Below are 27927 nucleotides of genomic sequence, written 5' to 3'. Positions count from 1 at the left end.
CCAATGTTGATTACGTTTTCGGTTATTAACCGTAAACCATTCTTGACAATCTCGTCCACTATTTCATTATTCTCGATGCCTTTGTGGCCTGTCACTCTCTAGAAGTAAAGTTACTTTCTTCTGGCAACACTTTTCACTGCTACCCTGCTTCCCAAGACACTTCTGGCCAATATGCTACACGAGGGTAGTGTCATCATAGCTGCTTGACTGTCTTCGTAGATGTTGACTCTGGAATTGCCTGCAGATGCATTAGAGGCAATAACAAAGACCTCGGCTTGAAACATACTGCAGTGGTCTGGCAACTTTAACGGATGCCTTATGTCTAACTCTGAACACTATATTCCCGCACCGACTCCATTGTCCATCTTCGAGCCATCAGTAGTGGTAGTTGTTTAGAGTGTTGCGCATAGCTGACATACCTTTACGCCAGGAATCTTTTGCTATGTTTACTTCGAACCTTCTTTCCCAGTTAAAAAGTGGGGTCATGTAGTCGGTGTTTGTTCAACCGTCATAATCCACCGACCGAGCTATGCCCGTAGGTTCTATATGTAAATTCTCCTGGAGCCGGTAGTCGTCCCGCCGATTTTGCTGCGCAGTTTTCAGCGAAGCGGTCTATAGATGGTAGGTTTAGTATCGCCGTTATAGTTGTTCTTAACCCATTTAGACCTGAAACTATTTTTTTTTAATTGAAGTGTTTTTTGTCTATTTTTATTAGACCTAGGGTATCGCAGAACACAAAAAAAATTTAAAAAAAAATTACATTTCTACAGGTTAGGTAGAAAAGGCCGTAATGTATGTGATACAGTAGGCTCATATACATATATATGCAATAATACAAAAAAAAAAAAACAATTTCTTATCAAGGGTACTTCAAAATAATTTATTACTTCTGGTGTATCGTATATGAGACGGTAGGAATAAATGGGTTAAAGCTCACGGTTTTGGAAGCGCAGCGAACATAATCTCCTACTAAATTGTTTAGATCGGACTACAACACAAACTGAACGAACTAAATCAATATAAACATCTTCAAAATTTAGTTTTTTATTGTTTTTTTTATTTTTGCTATTATTTTTGAGGTTATCTGAATTAAAATAATTATAAAAAATTTTGCATAGATTTTCATAAAACTAAAAAAATATATATATTAAATTTATAGATGAAAATACGTACATATTTTTAAGATTTGTTTTCAGCAGAATATTTATAAATTATGGTATTTAAAAAATAAATTTTCGGAAATTCGTGCCTCGCTCCTTTCGCTAGAAGTAAAAAACAAAACCATATCAAAGCGTTAGTTTATAAAAAAACTAAATATTTCAAAATAAACACCATAAAAATAAATTTACCACTTGCCACTACTGCACCGCCTGCCTACACTAGCTATATAAGTCAGTCACGTGGAATTTCTAAAGAAAAACTGTAGTGAAAGCACTCTCTCTTCTTCCAATTCTCTCTCTCATGCGACTTTATACAGTAGCTAACAAATTAAGCGATTAACGGTAATATGAATTACAACAAAAATCTATATCAAATACACAATATTTACAAAACTTTAGAGCAACTAAGTACTTTCTTTATTATAAATACAAAAACCTTAAAGCAGCGAAATTAACAATAAAACTAAGCTAAAACCAACTAGGAAAATAAATTTAAAGCTAACAAATATTTTGTAATTTTTTCGCACGCAAAAAGCAGTGTAAGTATAAAAGTGGGTGATTAAATAGACGCTTTAAGTACTTAATGCTGGATTTCACTTAAAATTAACCGAAAATATTGTCATAAATGCGCGTCGTCCAACTATCATCCGGCATCGCTTGTGAATTTTTCATAAATAATAGATACTTTTCGTATTTGTCTGGTGACGCTGGACCCCAACTGGACTCGGGTTGTATGGCTTGGCGGAATTTCTGTTTGAAAAAAGAGAAAAAAATAATAATTAATGTGAAGCCTTTATTCCTTATATACATCTCACTTCGAGTACCCACCTCTTTAAGCGTACCACCCGGCTGCTTGAAGACCGCGTACAAAGCCCAAAAAGGCAATTGACCGACACCAATGAACCACAAGAGCCAAGCCATATTCATAATATAATCTGGATATGCGACATCCTTATATTCGAGCGGTTTGTAAGTAACCAATGTGTAGACGAGCACAAGAAACATAAGACCAGGCGTGAAAATGGCCCAGCAGAGGCGCCAGTATATACCAGTCTTGAGATCACACATGAATTCAATGTCCCTGCAGAAGCGTTTGACGCCTAAATATCGGGAAAACAGAGAGCATGGAATAAGTTTCTCACTTATCCAAACAAAAAATATTAATAATTAGATTAACTACTCACCATAAATCCATGATATGGTAACAATCTCACCAATAGCCAAAAATAAGGCTATAAAAGAGCAACCAAAGAAGTCGACTAAGTTGAGCAGAAACTGTCCACCAGGTGTCGTATAGATGAGTCCGCAGAGAAAACTGCATATTGAAAAGCCGATTGTTATCACCCATTGTGGCAGGTGATTGAAACGATCTTTGAAAACTGTTATTACGCAGGAAGACATTCCAATATTGCTGCCAATGCCTGGTGGGAACAGAGAGAAGAGCAGAATTATGCATAAGCTCTCTTCTACGTCTATCTCTCTGTCTTTATATCTACTTATCTCGCTCTTACTTTGCTCTCACTTACCTAACACGAACAGCATGAAGAAGAAGAGCACCGCAAATAATTGTGGTAACAATTTAAATTTTGCTATAGCTTCTGGATATGAGATGAAGGCTAAACCAGCGCCTCCTTTCACCACTTTCGATATGTCTGTGGTGTTCGTTTCCAGCGCAAGATTGCCAAGTATACCGAAGATGACACAGCCAGCGAGTATTGAGGTGCAGGAATCTATTGTGGTCACGATTATGACGTCTCTGTGATGGAAAAGAGTTGAAGTGATTTTTTACATTTTTTTTGAAGTTTTAAGAGTCAAGGGTTATCATATTTATGAATTTTTGTGGGAAACTATCCGAGATCCCGAATTTCTCGGTCCCGCTTGACGGGAGAAAGTTAGTTAGTTTAAAGAATTTTCTAATAATATATTGGATACAAGCTTTGGTAAGATCTCTGAATTAAGTTCTGTCAACATCGGATACTATTCGAGAAAACTGTAATCTCGTTTCGAAATATTTCGTTCTCAATTCTAGAAACGAGCTCCCTATTGTGACTAAAAAAGAGCACTAGAACTAGAGAGCTCCACAGTTTCCTCCTAGTAAAGTTCGTTCCTTTTCTAGCTGGATTCTCTGGTACACCAACCTAGTACTACCGGTGAGAGTTAGAGAGAGTCCCAAGGAGTACGAAAAGAGCCATTGAGCACCGATTAGAGAGATGAAAATTTAACGCTCAGAACTTTCTTACTTCTTCTCTGCAAGGAGCTCAACACTTTCCCCCACTAAATCCACAGCGACCATATTCACGAACTGTACGAAGGAGTTCAGTCACTACTGTCGAGGACGTTCGAATTCCGAGTGTTAATAATTTAGATGTCACACTCGACAGTTTGTGTCTATATTCCTCATACGATCGCGATAGTAGCCAAAACACAGAGCCGCAACAAAATTCTCTATTTGCTAGTCGGCAGCTCATGGAGACAAGACAAAGAAACAAAGGCAACATACATGGCAAGGGCCCTGGCCAATCTTAAACTAGGCCGCGTCGATATGACCGCCTGGTTAAGTGAAACGCAGACGAAGAAGTTTCAGCCTATCATAACATTGCACTCCGGACTACAACCGGATGCCTCTTGATGTCCCTAGTCGAACTCTTACACAACCAAGCAACTATGTTTCCGGTTAAGGAACATAACGAACTTCTCTAACCACCACTTTGCCTGTCCAGCAAACCTCACACATCAAACACTCCTCTTCCTCTGGTCCGACCCCGTCGAAACATCATGTTTATTGCGTCTACCCATAGAAGACTTCGATGACAAGGTACCTGAACCTTAGCACCCAAGCGGGGATAGGGGTACGAAAAAACGGAAGAAATCAATGAAATACACGGATTGATGTACTATAACCAAGTCATAGCGAGGCAGCGAAGAATTTGGCCGCATGAAATTAGGTCAAGCCAATGTCCCAGACTCAAGATGGCAACACTGATAAAAGATCTTTATATTGCCGGTAAAACCGAGCTTACATTCGAAGATTTTTCACAGGAAGATCACTCTATAAAACGAAAGCTACTCACTTGTGTACTCTCTTGTGAAAGTTATTGAACGAGGCATACATGATCAGTGTGCCAAAACAGATCGCCAGCGAGAAGAACATTTGTGTGATGGCGGCATACCAAACCTGTTGGACGTAATACAAATTGGATAAATAAAACAAAATTTTGAGTGAATAGAATTTCATTCCAGATACCTACATCTGCATTCAGCAGCTGATCCCATTGCGGTTTTAAGAAATAAACTATACCATCCCAGGCGCCGGGCAAGGTTAAAGCACGTCCAAGTAAAATAAATAGTATGACATAAGGAAATAAAGCCAGAAAATACGAGGCTTTGCCGGAGCTGTGAATGCCTTGAAGAAAAGTGAAAAGGTCGACTTAATGCATGCTTAATAATCAAATGTTGCTGGATATTACCTTTAATGAGCGTTGTCGCAATCATCACCCAGACAAGGAATAAGTAGATCACCAAATCCGTATTCGGCGCGCCAATACCGTCTTCGATATTGTCCTTCTCGCGCAGCACCACCTTGCTGTCGGAAAGATTTGAGTGAATTTTTACTGTGAAGAGTTTCATTGCTACTTTCATTGCTACTCACGTGAAATACAATTCGGCTGAAGAGATGAGCTTGCCCTCTGTAGTATTGCCAATGGTACTGGAATTATAGTTTGTTATTGATACACAATTGTCACCCCAATCCGGTAAACATGTGGCCCAAGGCAGTATTTCGGCGAATGAAGCAATTAAGTATTTGATAGTTAGTGCCATAATGGCGGCGTAGTAAGTGGTCGCCAACGCGGTTGCATAAACTTGACCATACGCGATGCCTAAGGGGTTGAAAGCATTAATAGTCTACTTAAAGGAAATATAATTTTTCTATATTCTAGATCCCAGAGATCCATAATTTGAAGTATTTTTAGTTTACTGAATTGCAACAGATCAATTGAAAAGAAAAAGTCTAAGTTTAGATGTGGTGAAATGAGTACCGAAGCCGGTGAACGCAATGGAGGCCCAAAATAGTTTGTTACCGATCAAAACATCTAAACAGTACGCAAAATAATTTTGGATGACCGTAAAGTAAAGTTGTTCGAGATAGCAGAGACGTATACATTATATCATTCACGAATATTTGAGTATGAGAAAGCTCTGTGCAAAGACGGAGCCGCACGAACTCACTTTTGTCTAAAAACAAAGAAGAGTTGATGATTCGGAACAGTTTTTAGAGATGTTCAAGCGAAATAAACCCGAGTTTTGGCATCGATATGTTTCAATAGATGAAACATGGCTCCATCATTTCACTCCGAAGTCTAAACGACAGTCATCCGAGTGGACTGGACACGTTGAACCCGCTCCAAAGCATGGAAAAACGCAACAGTCGGCTGGCAAGTTTATAGCGTCTTTGAGATGTGCTTGAAAAAGTTTTTATTTTCGACCTTGAAAAAGGAGACACCATCAACAGCGAATATTACATAGCGTTATTGAACCGTTTGAAGGACGAAATCGCCGAAAAACGGCAACATTTGAAGAGAAAAACAATGTTTTATCGACAAAACAAAACACATTGTTACAAATCATTGAAAACGATGGCGAAAATCCATTAAATGGGCTTCGAAATATTTTCGCTTCCACCGAATTCTCTAGATTTGGCCTCCAGCGACTATTTCCTGTTCTCAGATTCCAAAATAATGTTCACTGCGAATAAATTTCCGTTGAATGAAGAGACGACCGCCGAAACTGGGGCCTATTTTGAAGCAAAGCAATCGTACTACAAAAATGGTTGGAGGGTCTCTATAATCAGTGTATTGTCCTAGAAGGCAACTATGCTGAATAAAAAAACGAATTTTGCCAAAAAAAGTGTTTTACTGTGGTAGGCCGTCCACTACATTAAACCAACCTCTCACTTTCTTCAAGCTGCCACTCACCTTTCATAATTGGCGCCATATCGAACACGCCCACTGCGCCACGACTTGCGAATTGTCCGATCAGTACCTCCATATAATAGACGGGTCGACCGATAAGTAGCAATACAATAACGTAAGGTATCACGAAGGCGCCACCACCATTCTCCAATGCTATGAAGGGAAATCGCCACACATTACCCAGTCCGACAGACAGAGCAATGCACGAGAAGAGAAACTCTATTTCGCGACTCCATTTCTCGCGTTCACCGCCACCAGCACCGTCACCAGCTGGCGTTTCCAATTCGCTGCCGTGATCGATCTGTGAAAAGGTATTTCAAAGTTGTATTATGTGGAACTTGTTTTTAGTAACAGCGGTTTTGCAAATTACTTACCGCTTCATCAAGTCCGTAGCACACATTCGGCGCGCACAAGCTGTCCATTATGGAAAGCGAGTCCTTTTCATCCACATCGCAACGGCGCGTATGTATTTTGGACCTGGGCATGTTGGCATTTAAACAAGTGTGGGCGTGTTAGTCTATGCAGTGATGCAACCTTGCAAGTAGCTGATTAAAAGCATTCAACACGTGCTGCTAATGTAAAATAGATTAAGAAAAGGAAAATTATTGCTGATTAAAGATGCTGTTTGTAGTAAAAACGGCAAGGTCAAGCTTTGTCATTGAACCGCTGCAAAGAAACTTATTGCAAGGCACTGATTAGGCACAGAAAAAAATTATTAAATATGCATGAGGCTAAAGACAAAAAAAAAAGCTGAAGCATTTGCATAGTTACAATGCAAGCTTTTAAGTATAAATTTTAGTATGTAAATATGTTTGCGCGCCTATGTTCGCATCTATTAATGGAATAGTATGTTGCCAATCAAACATCGACATCAATCAAACATGTGAAAAATATTAGTACAATGTATATAAACAAAATAACCATATGTATTTAACGCTTGCTTGACTGATAGAGCTTCGTTTGAACTACTTAAAATATATATTAACGCTGCGCTCTGCTAGTATGTATTCGGAAGGAGACTTACTATGCTGCGCGAAGTCTCTCAAAAATCCGGTCAAATAGCAAATTGTATATCACCTTAGGTAAGTTGGTAGGTAGAGTGGATGTCTGATGACGACCCTAGGCCCCTAGGCCTTTAGAAGGTTCGTAAAACCACCGTCATTAAAATCCCCATACTCTATTATGTCCTCTCTGAACCAATCCGTGCATATGATGAAGTTCATCAATACTAAATGTTTTAACTGTGCAAACTCCGAAACATCGTCAAGAAACCGTAATAATAAGCCTACTGGAAAACGTAAGGTTTCGGTTTTGAATTAAGGAGCTTGTTTTGTCTGTGCAAACTCCGCAACCTCGTCAAGAAACTGTAATAATCAGGCTACCGAAAATCATAGGGTTCCGGGTATAAATTAAGAGCTCTTATGGTCACTTGCAACATTCATCGAGACATATGGAAAGGCTGGCAAGTTAACATGAACTACTTAATTCATAAGGCCTTTCGAAAATTTTGAAACATTAGATCAAAGCAGAATACTTAAGGTCTTGGTCTACGAATGGAGATAGACAAGTACAAATTAACAACACAAAATAAAAGCGAACTAAGCTGATCCATCAATATCAATGGCTAGGCAGAACCTATAAAATTAGCGTAATACAGAGTTGTTGGTTCTATGTTGAAAAGTATCAAGAACAACCCAGTGAGATTATCCATCGAGGCTAATTAAAATATCGATAAGTTAGTGCGCACTGGTGCCAGATAACATCGCGCTAGTATCTCTCCAATCTCTCTGGCTACTTCTCTCTAAGAAGCCTGACACTCTCTTCCACTAAAAGTTCAGGGACTATATTCACTAACTGGATGAAAATTCTACGAAAAGATGCGGCGACTAACAGAAGGTTTCAAGACCGGATCATACACTTGTAGAACCTCAAAAGAGTCTGCAAGGAGCCTAACACTATCTTCCACTAAAAGTACAGCGACTATATTCACTAACTGGACAAAAATTCTACAAAAAGATGCGGCGACTAACAGAAGGTTTCAAGGCCGGAGCATACACTTGTAGAACCTCAAAAGAGTCTGCAAGGAGCCTGACACTCTCTTCCACTAAAAGCACAGCGACCATATTCGGACAAAGGCGTACAAACTGGATCTTAATATCATAGTCAATGGCGTTAAAAATTTGGACTATCAGCAATCCTAAGATTTTAGGTGTTACATTCGACAGCCTGTGTCCCATAACTACTTATACGACTGCGTTTTTCGCAGAAACCCTGCCTTAAGTTGTCTACTTAAAGCGGAGCCGCTTCCTATGAACATCAACAGCTCTTTCCTTGTTTATGACGACATCGATTAGTATGCCGACCAAACTTCGGACGCAACAAACATAAGACATGCACTGACCGCCATTCGCAGCGCCGCGATATCAATATTCACAGTGGACCCATCAACACCTTTCTCGACTCCCTTTCAGTGAATGGCGTACTTAGACTCAAACCACCAAATATTGCAGACGAAGCGCTCGAGTTGGCCCGAGAATCCAGAGTGACCCTTGCACAACTACGTTCTGGACCCTGTAGCAGTTTAAACTCGTACTTATTCAGAATAAAACCCGACATACAAGCAGCGTACAATGAGTCCCCACAGGACTCCAACCACGTTTTTGCTTGTCCAACTAACCCCTCTCATCTAGCGAACCTTTCTCTTTCTGACCCCGTCCATACAGGACTAGATAACAGAGAAAGTATAAATACGAAAAATATTAAGCTATAACTAGTTATAACAAGAAATTCTGCGAACCACTAACATAATCGCTGATTAGGCTTACAGATCGCACAAAAGTCTCTGGAAGAACCAAATAAATACCGCTTGGCTTGAGTAAGGCGTGCATTTCACTTTGAATTGAAGTTGGTAAGGAACAGAAAATATTGATATCAACAATTCGGAACTAGACCAGACATAAGAGAGATTCTGGTTCAAGCAAATAAAGATAACGGAAACGACTAATTAAGTTAAGCAGAAATAAATCCGAGGGGTAATAACACTGATCATCAACTTGAGCCGCAACTCGCTTACACTGTTAGGTCCTGACCAGGGGATGTAAATGTTGGCTTCAAGGCCGCTTATTTCTCTTTTTCCTAAGGTTGATAAGAAAATTAACGTCTATTTCGAATTTTGCTTTTATGACAATAAAAGCACCACATCCATTATTAGAACTCTGCGCAGTGATTCCAAAATTTCGCTGAATAAAATTGTACGCCAAAGTCGTACTCTAGCATTAAATAATTTAATCTAGTCATGAGCCGTGAATTTGCAAGCATACGTACAACGCTACTTTGATCAAATTATAAAAAAAAATTATGAAAGGTGAATAAACGCACTCTGATCGGCCGCAGAACTGGCACTCGCAGCAGACAACCGCCTTTAACTTGAAATTTTATCAATAAAAAGCAATTTGTATATATATTTCAGAAAGTGTTCCAGAGTTTAAGGCCGAATAGACTGTCGCAATTATTGATAACACAAATAAAAATTGTTCATGAACAAATCATACAAAAATTAAGTAATTAAAAAAAATTCTGCTAAAGAAAAAATTAAGGTAAAATTTCAGAATAAAAACTTCATTACTTAATCTCACTTTTTCGATTTTGATTTTTAAAAAATGTTAGGTAAGATTCTAATAAGAACTCCATTACTTAACCTCACTTTTTTGAGCAGTGTTGTAAAAACTTAAAAGGCGGTTATATCGAAAGAATGTTTTCAGAGCTGGTCAGCAAAATTTTCACCGAAATGCTCGGAACGCCTTTATATGTCCGCACCGCCTTTTTAGCTATACCTCTAGGAACAAAAAATAGTAAGACTTTGTTCAAAATTTTAAAATTCTTAATTTATTCTTCAAAATCCCCCTCAAAGTAATCCCCCTTGGCCCCAATACACTTATGCCAATGGTTGTTCCAATCCTTGAAACAGTTCTTAAATCAAATTTCCGGAATGACCTACAATGCGCGTGTCGATTCACGTTTAATGTCTTCAATTGACTCAAAATGGTTTCCTAGGAGCGTTCGTTTGGGATTGCTGAATAGCCAGAAGTCATGCGGAGCAATCGATGGCTGGGGTACGATATTAGTTGAAAATTTGGCGAAAAACTCACGAAAAGTCAATGCAGTATGCGACGAATAGCTTCGCGCAAGCGAAAAAACACTCGAGTAATATTCCTTGTTGACAGTTTGGCTGTTCGGATGGAATTTAAAGAGCATTGATAATCAAAGAAAAATGTCAACATAACTTTGACTTTTGACCTGCTTTGGCGTGTTTTTTTGGATTTGGCCCATCTTTGGCACGATATCCGGCAGGTTGATCGTACGTTTCCGGGTCGTAAGCTTAAATCCAAGACTCATCGCCAGAAATTATACATTTAATGACATCTTGGTCATCTGAAAGCATTGTTTTATAGACTTTACGCTATGCTATATCCCCAAATTGAGCGATTTTGGAACCAAACGTTTTTTCACTTATCTTATGCCGAAATGATTAAAATAGTTTTCACCGATCCTTTCGATATTTCAACGATGCCAGTAAGATCTCTGACTGTCGATTCTCAAGTACCAATTACTTTATTTTATTGACGTCTTGATTATCAGTTGATGTTGAAGGCCGTCCTGGACATATGTACATAGTTCGTCTTCAATGAGTTCTCGACCCTCTTTGAATAATTTGTACCAATCAAAAATACTTGTTCGCGACAAATAATTATGGTATCACCTTTTCCAACATTCTGAACGTTTCGGCAACAGCAATTACTTTCCGCCCACAAAATTTAATGGAACTTCATTGTTGAATATTTTAACTATCTTTAACTATCGTTGAAATCGCCGAATGCACTTTATGTACTTCAGAAAGAAAAGTGTATACTTAACACTAATGACTATTTTGATGTGACATTTGACACAGATATTATTGACAGTCATACCAACCTAGAAAAAAATATTTCGATGAAAAGGAATATTGAACTTCGCAGGAAAACATTCAAACTAAAAAGTCTTACTATTTTTTGCCCACAGTAGTATAATTGCTCGTTGACTATTTTTATGTCGCGCAGTGTAATACAATCGACTTTGTTTATTAAATAATATTTCAGTTATAAAAAATATTATAATTGGCGAAATCTACTGCGTTTATTGTTAATTAAATATTTGCATATAAATTGAAGTGTGCGAATAATTCCATGATGACAAAGAACATTTTAGCAAAGTAAACAAATTATTATTTAAATTGTCACAATATGCCTACAAGCACTATAAAATGTAATGTTGTAATATTATAAATATTCAAAAGAATTGTTAATAAACTCATTTAATTGACACCTATTAAGCTATTAAAGGCAAATATAAAATCAGAGTCATAAACACTCGGTCGGTGGCCTGAAGTTAATGCCATTTGTCATTTAACGTGCGCCAGTAATTGGTGGAGAATCTCAGTACAAGCTATATACAGACAGCTGTGATAAACATAGCTTCCCAATTCTCTATATAAATGAAACTATAGTTTTCTATTTTTTATTTGCTCACTAAGAACCACTTCAACGGCTGCACTTGAAATGTTACTCAACCTGTCAACAATTGACATTGCAGTAGAAAGCTCGTTGGCGACATCAGCTGCAAGATCAACGGCGCTAGGTGAATTTTCTACAAGATTCTTTGGCCTATGCTGAATGGGCAAGTGGTCGGTGAATGAAATAGACTACATATCTTCAGGTATAATATGAGAAAGAAGATTTCAAGTCGCGCTTAAAAAGGATGGATGGCTCAGAGGACGCTTCCGGAATACTGCAGTATCTTCCAGGCAGAAACCTTTGCAGTCTGGAAACCTGCTGAGTTAGCTTACAATCCAGGAAATGACATAAATAATATCAACAGATACCTCGATAGCCAAGCGGCAATTAAAACACTTCATATTGCGCCAGAGAATGTTCTTAAAAGCACGGGGATAGTCGATCTAGTGACTGTTGTTTTCGAAAAACAAAATAGCTAATAATGAACCAAAAGTGCCGTCCGATTGACTATCGAACCAGTTTAGGAGCTAAACAAATCCTTGCAAATAAAATATCCGATAAGGCCGACAGACGAATCAAGGTGAGATGAAATGCCTTAGAGGCATGCAGAATCGCCAAGATCATGTGCAAGGAGCGGAAGGAAAACTTGCAAACTTTCTACTCACACAGTCTCGAGAGACTGTGAGAGGCACAGGTCACAACTTACTGGCAGCACATGCTAGCCGTATGGGCAGGAATAACGATGACGAAGATGCTGGAATACCTAATCTGCTTATGTCCGGTCTTATCTAGAGCTAGGCTTAGCTATCTAGGTTCAAGAGATTAGATGACGTATTAGAATTAGATAGCAAGTCTCTAATCAACTTCGGAAGTAGCGTTGACTTCCAGCAAGACGTAAATTCAGCTCGTAATAATATACCTTCATCTGGCTTTACAAAGTACTATTATGACTTTACAGCCAATCAGAGTAACCTAACCTCAACTATTATTATTATAAAGTACAATCGTCAAGTCATTCCTGCTCCACAAATTCATTTTCTTCTTTATCCAGGAAATTACATACCTCACTTTAATTGCACTTTGTGCCTTATTGCTGAGAGAGCAATTTTGAATTTGATCGTTATATTAAAACAAAACAATTTAATTTCTTCGAAACGGCTTCACCGAATCCCTTGAAATAATCACAGAATCTTCTTTCATATATTCACCATATGATGAAAGACGAAATTAGGAAATCTAGTTCTAGATATCTTGAAAGGCTGAGCAATCATTCCAACCCTTTAGCTATTGCGTTATTGGATGAAACAGATGAAACGTTTCGACTGAAACGATTTCATATTCTAGACCTCCCGTACAGGAAATAAATAATCATTAGCTTAAGCTAAGTATAGAATAAAATATTACTTTTGCGCCCACTGGGGTCCAACAGTATAAAGTTATGTATATTTTAGAATTCACCATATGATGATCAAAAAAGTATGATCTTTGATAATAATTTTTGATAATTTTTTAAGTCACTTTGAAGAGTTAATTTCCTCACAAAAACCGACTTTTTGGCGAGCCGGAAAAATACAAATTTTGACTGATCCTTCGATCTTTACTTCCATTCTTCCGTTGCAATAACAGTTTTTTTTTATTTTTGGATTTAAGATAGTTTAGGCAGAAAAATCTTTCTCACCGCAAGACAACTTTATTCGAAGGTCTTCCTGGATATCGATTAAGTGGTCAAAGGAGTCCAAATTTTTAAAAATAAATCAAAGATTATTACTGAACATAAAATTCTATAAATTCACAATTTTAATTATTTATTTTTTTATAAAAAATGCTTTTTCAAGTGGATATAAATCCTTTTAAACCACTACATCAATTTCACGCAGCACTGAGAAACACAAATGTCTTACAATAGAGCGTAGCCCGATGTAAAGATAATGCATATATTTTGTTCAATTTTACTAAAATTTGATGTAAACGTGCCACTCTTTTCAAATAGAATATTATAATATATAAAGCATGTCGTTTAGAATATTTCGCAGATACGGCCAAGCTTTCATTCAAATCCCGCTTTTATCCTGAAAATGTCAAGTCATAAAAATCGATCGTCTTTTAATGGATTTCCTTATGTATAAGCTTTCAAATACACAACTACAATCCATTGTATGGTAAATCATATTAAATCATATACAAGACAATCGTCGAGAGACTACTTAGGAAATATAGTATACCTAAAATTTTTAGGTGACGGTCACAAGGTGCCTTGCTAACCCATAAGTTCGAATTACAGGAGTTCTAATCTATATCTAAGAATGTTGATGTCCAATTGTGATCTCTGGATCAATCATCAAACCTAATCTATATCCTATATTTTAGCACTTTTAGATACTCCAATAGCTTTCGAAACGGAAAAATTTACACGCACTTTTATTTAAAAAGATTTATATATTTTTTCACTTTTAATATTTTATCTAACTGTGTAATATTTTTTTTATTATTATTTTATTGTTTTCAAACACAAAATTCTCTTTAAACTTTTTATTAAAAAAAAATTTGAAATTAATAAGTAAAAAAAAAAAATAAAAATTAACGAAATTAGGTAAAAAATATATTAAATATATTTTTTAATACTTTTATATGTTTTACATATTTTTTGGATTACTTTTATTATTATTTTTCAAATATTTTATATCTTTCTGTAATATTGTTTTTTACATTTTATTAATATTTTATTGTTTTCAAACACTAAATTTTCTTTATATATTTTATTAATGAAAAAAATTTAATTTAAAAGCAAAAACAAAAAAATTAAAATTAAATAAAATTAATTTAAAAAAATAAATTAAATAAACAAAATTATTTTTTTTTATTTTTAAATATATTAATATTTTTAGGATTATTTATTACTGTATTTTAATAATATATTTTGGTTTGTTCAAAGACACAATTTTTTTAAAATATAAATATAAATAAAATTAATTAAAAAAATCATTAATTAAATAAAATTATTAGATTAATATTTTATATATTTTTTTATTATTTTATTTTATTTTTTGTTTTTAAACACCATTTTTTAACTTTTTTATTCGAAAAAAATATTTTTCATTATTTTTAAACATTTTATTTATTTTTTAAATTTAAAATAAATCAAATTAATATAAAAATACATTAAATAAATAAAATTATTTGTTTTTAATATATTATATATATCCGATCTTTGAATTCTTTTTATTATTTTTTGTTTTTACGCACACATTTTTTAACTTTTTATTCGAAAAAATATTTCTTTTTTTAATAGTTTTAAATATTTTATATATTTTTTGGATTAGTTTTTATTAAATTTTAATTTTATTTTTTTTTGTGGTTAAGCACTCAATTTTCTTTTAAAAATTGAAAATAAATAAAATTAATGAAAAACACATTAAATAAATAAAATTAGTTTTTTTAATACTTTTATATATTTTTTTAATTATTTTTATCATTATCCTTTTGTTTTTAAACACCATTTTTTTACTTTTTATTCAAAAATATATTTTTATTATTTTTAAATATTTTATATATTTTTTTAATTTCATTTTTAAAGCACCAATTTCACTTTAAAATTTTATTTCAAAAATAGTTTAAAATAAACTAACTTTCGTTCACTTCACAATGAGTTTACAGTCCATGTTATTACAACAACTCTTCTTAATAACGCCTACCGAATAATTTAAAGGACCCCGTTAAGTGTCCTGCCAACACGCTGTACAGCTTTAATCCTCGTACACAATAATCAAGCGGCTCGTGTTTAGCCAACTTTAGCTTTACAACCGCGCGCATTCAGTTTAAAATAACGACTAAATTGTATACGAAACGACGATCCAACGAAGTCGACGATCAGCCAACAGGCACATTTGCATTTCACAATTGCTGCACACATGCCGCCTCTTCGTACTATTGTAGGTGTTTGTGTTTTTGTTTGTATTGAAGAAATCGCGCTAGAAAGCTACAGATCTTTAAATGAAATCTCTCAAGAATTTGAAACATGCTAAGCTTCGTATAAATACTCATATTTGCTTATCTAACATACTACTCGTAACAGCTTTATTATGTTCGTCTCTGGCTTTATTAGCATTCTTGCAAAAGATAACAGTGTTTCTTTCAACCTGAAATGGATAGTTTTGTTGCAAGAAGCACTAAGGTAAAGTTGGTAATTTGTTTGAACTTGACTTACCACATCAACTATGATGGCTTCATATACATATGTATAAGTCTTTACGTACATAGGCTTAAATCTTTTCTTTAAGCAAAATGTAACGAGATTAAGTAAACACCGAAATCCACGATAAGTCAAAACAAGAAAAAAACGTTGACTTCGCCTGCAGTTAAACTCTACCCTTCACAACTTCATGTTTTCGTTACAAGAAATTAATTTTGATTGATCAAAAGATCAACCACTTTTTTCCTAAATAAACTTCGGCGGCCAAAGACGAAAGGAAACAACACTCAGCAAGTAACTTATTTCTCCACATTTGGCCTGTAATTTTTCCCTATTGTCTAAACTTAAGTAATGATCGCGACTGAGATTTACGTGTAATAAGCGCTTAGCAAATCGGTGTAAACGCTGTAATGCTTTTATAGACTCTATGTCAGCCTACGAAATAAAAAATGATAATACAAAGAAACCTTTGTTTTATTCTCGACGATAATCTCTTCTAAATTCGAAGTTTACTTTTGGTATAACAAAGTGTTTCATTCTAACACATTGGGCGATCATATCTTATATTTATTTAAAGTAAGAGGGACGCGCGAAGCAAATGGGTCTGGTTGTGAACAAGGGCAAGACGAAATATCTTCTGTCATCAAACAAGCAGTCGCGACACGTCACAGCTGATAGTCAAAACTTTGAAGTCGCAGATAATTTCGTTTATCTTGGAACCAACATTAACAATGTCAGACTCGAAATCCAACGCAGAATAACTCTTGCAAAAAGGTGCTACTTGGGACTGAGTAGGCAAAGTAAAGTCCTCTCTCGATCAACAAATGATAGACAGAAGATGATAGACATATAAGCCCGGTGAGACAAAACTCCCCAGCCTTACCATTGTTATGATGGAAAGCTGTTGCCTCACGTTTAGTCGGAAATTCCGAACGTTTTTCGGCAATTGATCGCCTTAATTTGAGAATTGTTGTTTATTGCAGTCCCCATTAAGGGTTTCACACCGATTTGGAAGACCATAATACAGCACGGCCTTCTGATCCCACCAAAAACTGTACATTACCTTGACGTCATGAGTATTAAGCTATGCCGTCGATTCCGCTGGTTTGTCATATAACATTTTGCGTTTAAGATTGTGGTAATGGATCCCTTTTTCAGGACCGGTCACAATCTGTTGCAAAAACGAGCAAGCAGCATTTCGGAAATGCAAAATTGTCTTTCAACGCCTCTTGGCTTCAATTCATCTGACACCCAATTTCCTTGCTTTTGAATGTATCAGACTGCTTTTAAGCGTTTTGAAATGGTTTCTTGTGTAACTCTCAAAGATTCTGAGAGCTCTTCCTGTATTCATCGGCTTCTGCTTCCGGTATCTCATCTTCAAACTAGGACGTACTGTCTTTCAAGCCAAATCTGGTTCGGATTATTGAAGTAATGGAAAATAATAATCAAGTTACATCATCTCTTAGCAAACCGCTCGAATATAGTTATAAACCCAATGGAAGTATTCGAAGATCTTCGAACTCGACCATTAGGATTCTTTCTTTAAAGTTTTCTATTATAAAAAGCTAGAACCTCTCTGTTGTGGTAGTGGCAGTAAACATTCCTGAAGTAATTTCGAGGATTGGTGCCAAGTTGACAGCTCTTGACCGGATAATATTCTGGTTCCGTTCTGGTTATTTAGACCCGACTGTCGTGGGAATAGCTAAAAACTCTCTTCAACAGATTAAGGTGGAGTTTCTGTATGAAAAGGGCATTACATATTTATGAAGTTGAAAACTTTTTTGAAGAAAAGGATAACATCCAAAAATTTTTTAACTTGAGAACAAATAATCAAATCTCCTTTACACTTTCGTGATGAAGATATTCTACGATTTCAAAGTCTTTGGAGTTATTATAGAGTTATTTATATCGACAAAAATATATCAAAAAAGTGGTGGTCTAAGGATAGAGGTCTACAGGTCATAGTTTTAAGTCTACTTCGTGGTAAAAATCTTCGCTTCGTTAAGAGTAATGTATCCCCGTACAATGAGTTTCAATATTGAGTTCTCTGAGCTACTAAGTGTACTATTGTTGTTGTTATAAGTGCATAAAACAACGTCGAACTGTTTAGAAAAATGCTTGCGGAGCTGAAAGTTGTAGACTGGTTGAAAAGTCTTGAACACCCCAGATTTCAAGTTCAACAGCAGATTTCTAGTTCAACAGGCTGTCATGATGATTCTAAAATCACTAATTTTTTATGTTTTTATTTAGAAACTGACTGGTATCGCAAAGCTCCCAAACTGGTCTATGTACCTTATTGGCCCACCAGATTAACCTAACCTAAGCTAACCTATATTTTTATACAAAATTTTGTTAAGCTCGCTACACTGTAACGGTCAACAATACACCCCGTTTGCGGCAATCAGAAGGCTCGCCGACACATACAGCGCACACAAGGCAACATAATCGATTCGGCATCGCTTTGTCACATCATAATTCATACTAATTATCATTTATTTGATCTATCGACGAGTAATCATGTTTATAAATGATTTCAATTGATTGCGCCAATTTCCACAATGTTCGCAAATCAATCAAGAGATTTATGCGATGCAAGGCAAAGATTATTGCCGACGGTCAGTGGCGGTTACTACCGGTTTTCTGCGAGGAAAACAAATCGACAGAGTTGCATTTTATAGATTTTTATTTATTTATTAAATTAATTTTGTATTACAGGTAAACTTCCGGCTCAGCCTTCAGTTATAATTATGTTTGTACATATAACTACATACATGCATATATAGTATATACATAAAACAACAATAAATGCATTTTAATTCTGTAGAGCACGAAAGTTCGGCCTGGCTTTCTAGCGCCTCATCATTTGATACATATATACATTAATTTTTTCACACACTCGTATATACATATGTATATATATATATATGTGGACAGTTGTTATATACAGTTATACACATATTGAAGCATTAATCAAACAACAACTCAGACATCACATCACACATCCATTCATAATACATAATAACATCCTTGCGTACGATATCCTTGCCAGTGTGCGGATTATTTCATTTGCAGATCCTTGATTATTTTGTGAAATATTTTTTGTAATTTTCTTTTTGTTTTTGTTCAAATTAGACTTCATATTTCTTTACATTGATATCTACCTGCCGTTTACGTCGCCTCTCACTCGTATAATAGTAGAGATTCTCGTTGTAATCATCGGCGCCAACCACTGGTTGATAGATCAGATTCTTGCAGCCGGCATTGCCAAGTACATTGTGTTGATATAGAGCGCTGAGTAGGAGGAAAGAGGAGTTGATTGAATAGTTTCAGTTCAGCAACATTTAAGTATATGTACAAGTATATACTGTAAATGGTATATGTATTATGATCGGCTAAACGCGAGGACATAAAACGATAAGGAATAAAAAAAGTGGTGAAATTTTCTAGATAGCTGGTCTTCTGAATGTGGTAATCTCAACATTAATCAAAGAAAAGCTAGAAGAGCTACGCTTTCAAATCTCCTCAGAGACCTTGTCGACCCTAAACCAAGCGACCTTGGTAACATGAAAAATGTTCTCACTATGTCTACTGGAACTTCGCTTTCACCTCACCTCAGACCTTGGTGATACAAAAAATACTCTCACGAAGTCTACTGGAACTTCGCTTTCACGTCTCGTCAGACCTCTTCGACCCTAAACCAAGAAACCTTGGTGACATGAAAATTGTTCTCACAAAGTCTACTGCTATAATATATCAGATCTTCAACCACCAAAAGTATTGTGCCATATACTATATATATGTATACCGTTTCCTTAATATTTGGATATATTTAACTTTCAGCTCTTTTATGAAACTGGCTGTTAAACATTGGAACCTCCCCTCGACTACATCAAAAGTAGTAAATGGTGGTGGATATTATTTGGTAGGCAAACCTCTACCAAAATCAGACCACATATTGAAGAAAACAACCAAATTTCTATAGAGAAAAAATTACCAACATTGAATGAATAGAAATATGATAAATATGCTCGAGCTGACCGGAAGTGCCAAACGTGATTTAAACGATTTAGAAGTGCTGATTTCAGCTTGAAAAAGTTTTTGAAGATGAGGAACTGGAAGCAATACGCTGTGAAGTTGTCAAATACAAGAAAAGCTTGAAAAATGTTTGGGAGTTACACAAGAAGTCATTTCAAAACGTTTAAAAGTTGTCAGACACATGTAAAGTCACGGCAAAGCCATGACGTTAAGATAATGTTCTGTATTTGGTGGGACCAGAAGAACGTGCTGTATTATGAGCTCCTAAAACCGGTTGGAACCATCAATGGGGACCGCAACCCACAACATAGAGAACATTTCAAGATAACGATCTGTTTTTGGAGGGATCTGAAGGATGTGCTGTGTTATGAGCTTCTAAAACCGGATGAAACTCTTATTGGGGACCGCAACCGACAAGATCTCATCAAATTAAAGCGAGCGATGTCGAAAGCATCGAGACTAGACAACCTCGCTATTCCATTATGACAACTTCTGACCAATTTCCATCACAATAACTCTCGAGCCATGTTGCTAGATCGGTTAAAAATTATATGAAAAACAGAGGCTGGGAAGCCAAGCCAGAGTAGTTATTTTGGGATGGAATCCACAAACAGCCAGAAAGGTGGCCATTCTGACTTCATTTGGTTGGATCAATGCAGAGCCCATCACTAGAACACGGTTCACATCAGAAGAGGGTATCAAAAATTGGCTTGATTTATTCTTGGTCACCAAGCCAGAGTAGCAATTTTGGGATGGAATCCAAAGGCAGCCAGAAAGATGGGAATCTAATAGCTTCAGACAATACTTTGTATAATATTATTGTACATGGTTTTCTTAAATAAAACCTGACGACAATAGTCATAGCTCTTAAGATAGAGAAGGAGCAATAAATTTGCTGAAGAACCTGAGTACTCGCTGTGTGATAAGTTAGGTCAGACAGCTAACGCTTGCGGTATCTGATATAAGTGGAAACCTTAGATAAAAATGTAACTTTAGTATCGCTTAGTTTTAAAGCATATTCAATCAAGAGGATCATACACACTTACATTGTTTGCTTCAGCCGCGCAATCTCCTCCTCCATACGGCCGATCTTCTCTTCCTGCTTCACACGCAACATCTGACTACGCTCATTACTCTCCTCCAACAATTTGATCATATGCTCCTGACGCGACAGCTCCATTTGTTTGTTGCTCAATGTGTTGAAGAGATTTTGGAATTCTTCCGATTTTGTGCGCAAATCATTATTTAACTACAAGCAATGTGTGGAAGAAAAGGAAGCAATATGCATGAGATGTGTAAAGATCTTTACGTCAGTAAACTCACCCATACCTCATTGATGGTATTATTTTTGACGCCAACTTCGGCAAATATCTGATCCAATTGTATGCGCTGAGTATGATCGTTCGTCTGCAGTGAATTGATCAATTCGGAACGCACCTCCAACAGTTGTTGATCGCGCCGTATTTGCTCCTCCAATTGTTCGATATTGTAGTGGGCTTTGGATAGTTGAATTTTGAGTTTCTCAATCTCACGCGCTTTCTCAGTCTCTGACTGACGCAGTCTACAGAGCTGTAAGTGGAAAGTCACGTTTTCAGCTCAAACATGCTTGGTGCTATGGTATATATAATAAGACTTACCTCTGCTTGGAACTCTTTGGGTAACTCCACATTTTCCAAGGCATTCTTCTCGCGTGCCAATAAATCCCTGATGTAGGCGTAAACAAACATGATGAGAACACGAAATTTTAGGTAAGGAAACATTAGTGTGGTGCTTGAAATACGCGTTGCTGAGTTTTTTAAAGTAAAAACTATAAATATAGAGCCACGTTGTTCAAGCAAGAAATCATGGAACATGTGTAGCGAATATTTACTCATGCATTGTAAGAATTAGGCAGAGAGAGAGAGAGAGAAACCGCCGGTTTCTATTCGTTTAAGCTCTATAACCGCATGCTCATCACATTAACGCTCACTTACCGATTCTCTTCCTCCAGATCATGAATTCTATGCCGTAACTTATCCATTACTTTAATATCCTGTGGAGTTTCGATTATACATAAATTGTTGCCATAGAGTTTCTACTTATTTCACTCATTCGCTTACCTCTTGTAGTTGCTCGACCTGCGTAATAAATTCTTGCTTCTCTTTTTCTAAATTTTCGACTTTTCCTTTTAATTTGTGTACTTCCTTTTTCAGTTCTTTCTCATGATTGTGTTGTTCAGGTGTTGGTTTTGCCTGGAGTGCCTCTTCCAATTCCTTTTTGTATTTTTCAAGTTCAACTTCAAGTTTTTGTAGGGTGTCGTTCTTCTCATGTTTATCTTTCTTCTCGTGACTCAATTGGTTCTCAGCTTGTGTCAACTTCTTATTGAGTGCTTGTATGCTAAAGCGAGAAGAGAGTGATTGCTAGTGGATATTTTTAAAAGAGTACGTTCCCTTACAATTTTGGCCTCATTGGGCAGTTCTAAGATCGTAAGATTAATTTAAGTACATGAAATGTGAGAACGAAACCGTCAATGGCGACTCTTACCAAACCCTGATAAACTCGTGAGTCGTGTCAAGCTGTCGTGTTATTTTGGTTCAGTATTGTTGGGCAAGAACTGAAGACGCTTAACCTTCCCAAGCGACATCGCATCGCTCTATGGGCTCTTGAAAAGTGATCTCGGCGACATTTGTTTTCAACAAGACGGATTTATTAAGATAACACTTTGGTATGCATATTCATTCACGTTTTGGGCCGGTCGATTGGCTCAAGATCGTGTGTTATCACACCGTTAGATTTTTCCCTGTGGGCATATATAAAGTCTAATGTAAATGCGGACAACGACGATTCGATTCAGGCCTTGGAGCAAAACATCACGCGTGCCATTCGCCAGTTACCAGTGAAATGCTCGAACGAGTAATCGAAAATTGGACTCAACGGATGGACTTTTTCCTGTGGGGCTATGTAAAGTCTAAAGTCGAAGTCTATGCGGACAATCCCACTTCGATTGAAGCCTAGTGTTGCTCATCACGCATGTCATTCGTCAGTTACCAGTCGAAATGCTTGAACGAGTCATCGAAAATCGGACTCAACTGATGGACCATCTAAACCGTAACCGCAGCCAACATTTGAAAGATATAATCCTCAAAAAATAAATGCCAATGAATGTTCTTTCGAATGATAATAAAGATTCCTCACTAAATTTGAAATTTATATTCAACTTGGTGAACTAAGTATTTGAGACCCTGCGAGTTTTAACACACTTCATAACCAAATTTACTTACTTATCTTTACAGGTTTTGAGCTCATCTAGCAGTTTCGCCTTCTCGGTTTGTCCATGGCTGCATTCTTCTGTATTCTGTTGCAATGTGGTTTTCAATTTATCATGCTGTTTTTCTAAATTGCGCAATTTACGATTCATCTATATCATTCAAGTTGAAAAAAAGGAAAAATAAGTATCTCTCTCGCCTTCTTCTCCGTTCTTATTTAACCTACCTCTGCGATTTGATTTTCGCGCTTCATTGTATCGGCATCAGTTTTCTCTTTCAAATCTTTCTCCAAAGCTTCTAACTCACTCGTGTGTATAGCTTTCAGCTCGGTTAATTTTTTCTCGGCTATCTGTAAAGCTTTTTTACCCTCCTAAAGGATTATGAAAAGACTTTGTTCAGACGTTTCTTCTCATATCTAACCTATATTTGTTAGAGACCTGTATTTCTTTCTGCATCCTTACGATTTGCGCATCCATCTCCGTATCTTTGGCATTGGCCAGCGCATTCACACACTCAAAGAGATCTTGCATTTTTTTGTTCTAGAAGGTAGAAAGTTTGGGTTTTAAAAGAATAGTTAGAAGAGATTTTTTTCATTTTTATGCCAAAAGTCAAATGAGAAATCGCAGATTGATCCTTTAGGTTAAGGATTTGGTAGCTACATTTATAGATGAACGTACTTTGGGAACTATACGTGTATTTTTAAGGAATGCCTTGCCATCGTACCTGATCATTATGGAGTATTGTTAATAATACCTTCGTACAAACAATATACTTGGTCTGTGTTTCACTCATAAAAATACAGATTCCAGCCAAAAATGTACCTTACTATCCTGTAAGTTTTAATTCTACTAATCTCTACTAGATCAATGAAAACAGTACGGACTCCAGATCCCTTTGAAATCATCTACAACTTTTTACTAGATCTAGCGGAAGGGACTTGTAACCCGCTTGAAACCATGTTTCTTATGCTGATTTGACAAGTGTTTAAATAGGACAGCCAGACATACTTTTACGAGGCCCAATGGGTCTATGATGAGCTTCGGATCAAGTTTAATTTATGCAGAAGGAAAGATCAAAATGTGGTGGTTGGAATTTTTTTGGAAACCACACCTTTAAATAAGGATACAAGAAAAGTTTACAGACAAGTGTTCCTAACTAATATTAGGTGAAAACTATCGTACTCCTGAAAAAATCAGTATAGTCTCAGATGAGCGTGGATTAGAGATTGTCTTGCTCTACAAAACCTCTAAGAAATTATCAAATAAGATAGATTAACGTTAACTCAGAGCTCTGGCTATCATCAGTATCTAAGATCACTTTGGTTTTCTCTATCTAACAACGTTTTCTGCCGAACAACTCTCCAAGAACTTCGGACTGTACAACTGCTACTTACCTGCTGCCTTCCTAAGTAGTTATGGGCATCATCCAAGTTCAGCATGCGGTCTGGATCGCTTTGTATTTCCTTTAGATTGTCTACCACAGACATGAGCGAACTCTCCACTGCACTGCGCACTTTCTCTTTAAAATCGTTTACGGAATCCGCAGCTTCAGGAAGACAATAACGCTACCGAATACTGCTTTGTATTAAATACATGCATACTTACGCAACTTCTTGGGCATCTTCACCATATGATCGTCCTTCAATACTAATTTGTATTCATCATTTCGAACCATAGTTATGAATTTAAAGTCCGTCTTCAGTTTATCGGGCGAGGTACGTTTAAGCGTTTCGAACTTCTGCATGAAGTCCGTTTGCATATCCTGTAGTTTACGTTGTAGACCCTCAAATACCTTTAGCTTATTATTCTCGACAACGCGTTCGCGTGCGCTTAATACTTGACCACCACCGCCGCCAGTCTCCTGATCACCCGCAGCCGAACTCACCTTGGTGAGTTGCGACAACGTCTCTTCGGTCTTACGATTATCGCTGCGGCAGGAAATTGTGCTGGCTGAAATACAGTGAAAGGATTTATAAAATTATAATGCACACTTGGTTATTTATTGGACCACTTACCACTGCGTTTGGAGACTCCTGCGCTGCGCGCGGTCTGCACTTTCGTATGCGGCGTCTTCAGATTCGTCGACGTGTTGGCTTTGAAGCTCAGTTTGGACATATTTGGCTCGAGTTTTTTGCCGGCGCCCACCTCTTTGATGGTCAAGCTGATTTTCGAGGCGGAACGCATTTGCTGGCGATGCGTGAGACGTGGCGTAGTCGCCGACTTTGTAGTTGTATTGGCACCCTATCGTGTGGAAAATATAAAAAAAAAATTGAGTTTTGAACGTCTCTTCTTGTAGTCGTGCTTACGTACCGCGCGTTTCATGGGTATTTTCGTTTGCGCCGAGTTTTGCGCTGCTGCCAACTAGTTGTATGGGTAAAAATTATAAAAAAAAAATAAAAAAAAGTGCGTAAAATGCAGAAAAAATCAAAACTTATTTGAATTTTATTGAGTGCTCGAGCAAAGCAGTCTTGCTTTCGATTTTTTTCTCAACCCCCTACTCACAGTTTTCGATCTTGCGAAGTTGGGTTTGGACTCCGCGCCGTTGTTGGCTGTCGTGTTGTTTGCAACATTGCTGACGGCCACATTTTCGACTGCACTGTCCGCTTGTGGTGGCTTCGGCTCGACCTTTTGCTTGAGAATTTGTTCACCATTTAATTTAGGTATGGATTTGGAAAGATCCTTACGGCCGGGTGATAATGAGCTAGTTACTAGAAAATTATATTTGTTGCAACTCTATGTCTTGCACAACCAATTCTCTGCTATATTCACTGTTGTCTTTAAGTCTTACCGTGTTTGCTTCCACTGCCGACACTATTTCTGCTGGGCGAAACATCCATTTGGCAAAATTTTTTTTGTTAGTATTGAAATTTCTTATGCTTTAAACTAAGTTTCGCTTTCAATTTGGCTTAAGTAGAAATTAATTTAAAATATACGCTTAGCGAGAAAATAATTTTTTGTATTGTAAAAAAATATAATTAAAATTTTTCACTGACATTCAATTGAATTTTATTCAAACGAATGCTTTAGCTTTTCATGATCATCAAAGAAAAAATTTGCTTCAATACAGAATATACAAGTGACTTATAAATGTTGATGGTAAGAAGCCGTAAGCTTTACAAGTGGATTGCTCTCCGAACTTCGCATACTTTTTGCAGCCCACTTTCCAGTGCTTCTAGCTTAAAACGAATTTCGTCACACCACGGCGCCGAAGTGTAGGCAATGCTGAGTTCCTAACATAATCCTCTTTTTGGGTAATCGAGCATTTCTGTATTTAAAAGAAACGATTTGGTGAGTTTAGGTTTAATCGAATGGTTATAACCTTTTAAAAGTCTCAGGTCAGGATCGACCCGTTCGATAACCAACGAGGTTTCAGACAAGGCGACCCCATATCGTGCGACATCATCAATCTACTTTTGAAGAAAATAATTGGAGCTGAAGAGGTGAATAGAGAAAGTTCAATCTTCTACAAGAGTGTACAACTGCTGGCGTACGCCGATGACGTCGATATCATTGGCCATAACCACGTCCTGGTTGAACAAAGACTCGTAACGCAAATGGGTCTGGTAGTGAACGAGGTCGAAGTCGTAGATAATTTCGTCTAACCAGTATCCACAGCAACAACAATGTCAGCCTCGAAATCCAAAGCGGAATAACTCTTGCCAACAGGCGTTACTTCGGACTGAGTAGTCTGGTGAGAAGTAAAGTCCTCCCTCGAAGAAAATGTCCAATTTTGCAAGTCACTCATCATCCCTGTTCTGTCTATATGGTGCAGAGGCATGAACGATGGCAACATCTGATAAGTCGACGTTACGAGTTTTCGAGAGAAAGCTTCTGCGAAAGATTTATGGTCCTTTGCGCCATGGCCACGACGAATACTAGTAGATGAAACGATTGTGGCTATACGTTCATACGGGGTGGGTGTCAGGACTCATCGACGGGGTCTCTCTACCCCCGTGAATCCCACACCGATTTTGCGCTCCTTTACATGGCCATTGTAATAAATTCCACAAGGACCTACTCGTCTCAGACCTTGTCCCGTCCATCGCATTTTTTTGACGGCGGTGATGTCAGCCTCTATTTCCACGAGGACATTAACCAGCCAGGCAGCGCCACCATCTCAATTAAGAGATCGGACATTCCAAGTGCATTCCCTTAAATAATATTTTTAATTAGGTTTGCTGTGGTCGTCATAAAAAGGGGGTTTCTCTTCCGGTGCTGATGTTTTCCCTTCATTGGAGGCGTTTTTTACGAGGCGGCCTCCTAACCCAGCGCGCAACTCTGGGGAGCGATGGTTAGCCTTCTCACTTTAGCTCGCCTTCAAACGGATGTTTTTTGACTACGCAAAGGATACTTGGTCGAAGACCAGAAGATATGAGTTGCTTGAGCTATATGTTAATGAATCGTTTCTGGCCACTACCAATTGAGTGGCGCTCATAGAACTTTCCTCACTTGCGTGAACTTCTACACATGACTCGAGAGTTGCAGCTAGTTTCGAGACGACAAGCTCTCGGCACATTTCTTCTTTGATATTTTTCAAAACCAATTTTTAGAGGTGTAAATGAATACCCTATCTGAGAGCGTGATATTTTGATTAACGGTAATAGAAAATGTAAACAAAACTCATACTAGCAGCGCATATATACTTTTAAAACATTGCAAGCTTGACTAAAGAGAGACTCTCAGTACGAATGCAGCTTAAAGCAGAGAGATAGTGAGAGGACTACGTTTACAACCATATGCAAATCCACAGCGCGAGTGTTGTTTTATTTCACTGCATAAA

At 37.1% G+C, this 27927-nt stretch overlaps 2 protein-coding genes across 5 annotated transcripts; both read right to left on the bottom strand.

The window, feature by feature from the left end:
- Positions 1–1536: 1536 nt before the first annotated feature.
- LOC120772290 (sodium-dependent nutrient amino acid transporter 1) lies at positions 1537–15493 on the bottom strand. Its single transcript, XM_040100800.1, has 11 exons — positions 15372–15493; positions 6505–6702; positions 6134–6431; positions 4810–5038; positions 4628–4743; positions 4409–4563; positions 4232–4335; positions 2687–2916; positions 2345–2581; positions 1989–2260; positions 1537–1910 (listed from the first exon to the last, which is right to left on the bottom strand). The coding sequence occupies exons 2-11, from the start codon at positions 6613–6615 to the stop codon at positions 1764–1766; spliced, it is 1899 nt and encodes a 632-aa protein (XP_039956734.1). The 5' UTR covers positions 6616–6702; positions 15372–15493; the 3' UTR covers positions 1537–1763.
- A 3040-nt stretch (positions 15494–18533) lies between these two features.
- Positions 18534–26113, bottom strand: LOC120772672 (early endosome antigen 1). 4 transcript variants are annotated; one of them, XM_040101408.1, is made up of 16 exons: positions 25936–26113; positions 25650–25855; positions 25458–25508; positions 25163–25388; positions 24753–25097; positions 24542–24693; positions 23586–23687; positions 23375–23518; positions 23164–23300; positions 22003–22279; positions 21877–21935; positions 21541–21607; positions 21227–21472; positions 20950–21152; positions 19018–19159; positions 18534–18943 (listed from the first exon to the last, which is right to left on the bottom strand). In XM_040101408.1, exons 1-16 carry the CDS (start codon positions 25982–25984, stop codon positions 18926–18928), a joined length of 2424 nt encoding a protein of 807 aa, XP_039957342.1. In that variant the 5' UTR covers positions 25985–26113; the 3' UTR covers positions 18534–18925. The 4 variants fall into 4 exon arrangements, with proteins under 4 accessions (XP_039957342.1, XP_039957344.1, XP_039957341.1 ...); XM_040101410.1 differs by having other exon boundaries at positions 19030–19159; XM_040101407.1 differs by having other exon boundaries at positions 18534–19159.
- Between the last annotated feature and the right edge of the window lie 1814 nt (positions 26114–27927).

Source organism: Bactrocera tryoni, chromosome 3 (genome assembly GCF_016617805.1).
Source record: "Bactrocera tryoni isolate S06 chromosome 3, CSIRO_BtryS06_freeze2, whole genome shotgun sequence".
In the NCBI taxonomy this organism is placed as follows: Eukaryota; Metazoa; Arthropoda; class Insecta; order Diptera; family Tephritidae; genus Bactrocera; species Bactrocera tryoni.
Note: the sequence above shows the minus strand (reverse complement) of the source record. Positions and strands in the feature narration are given on the sequence as shown.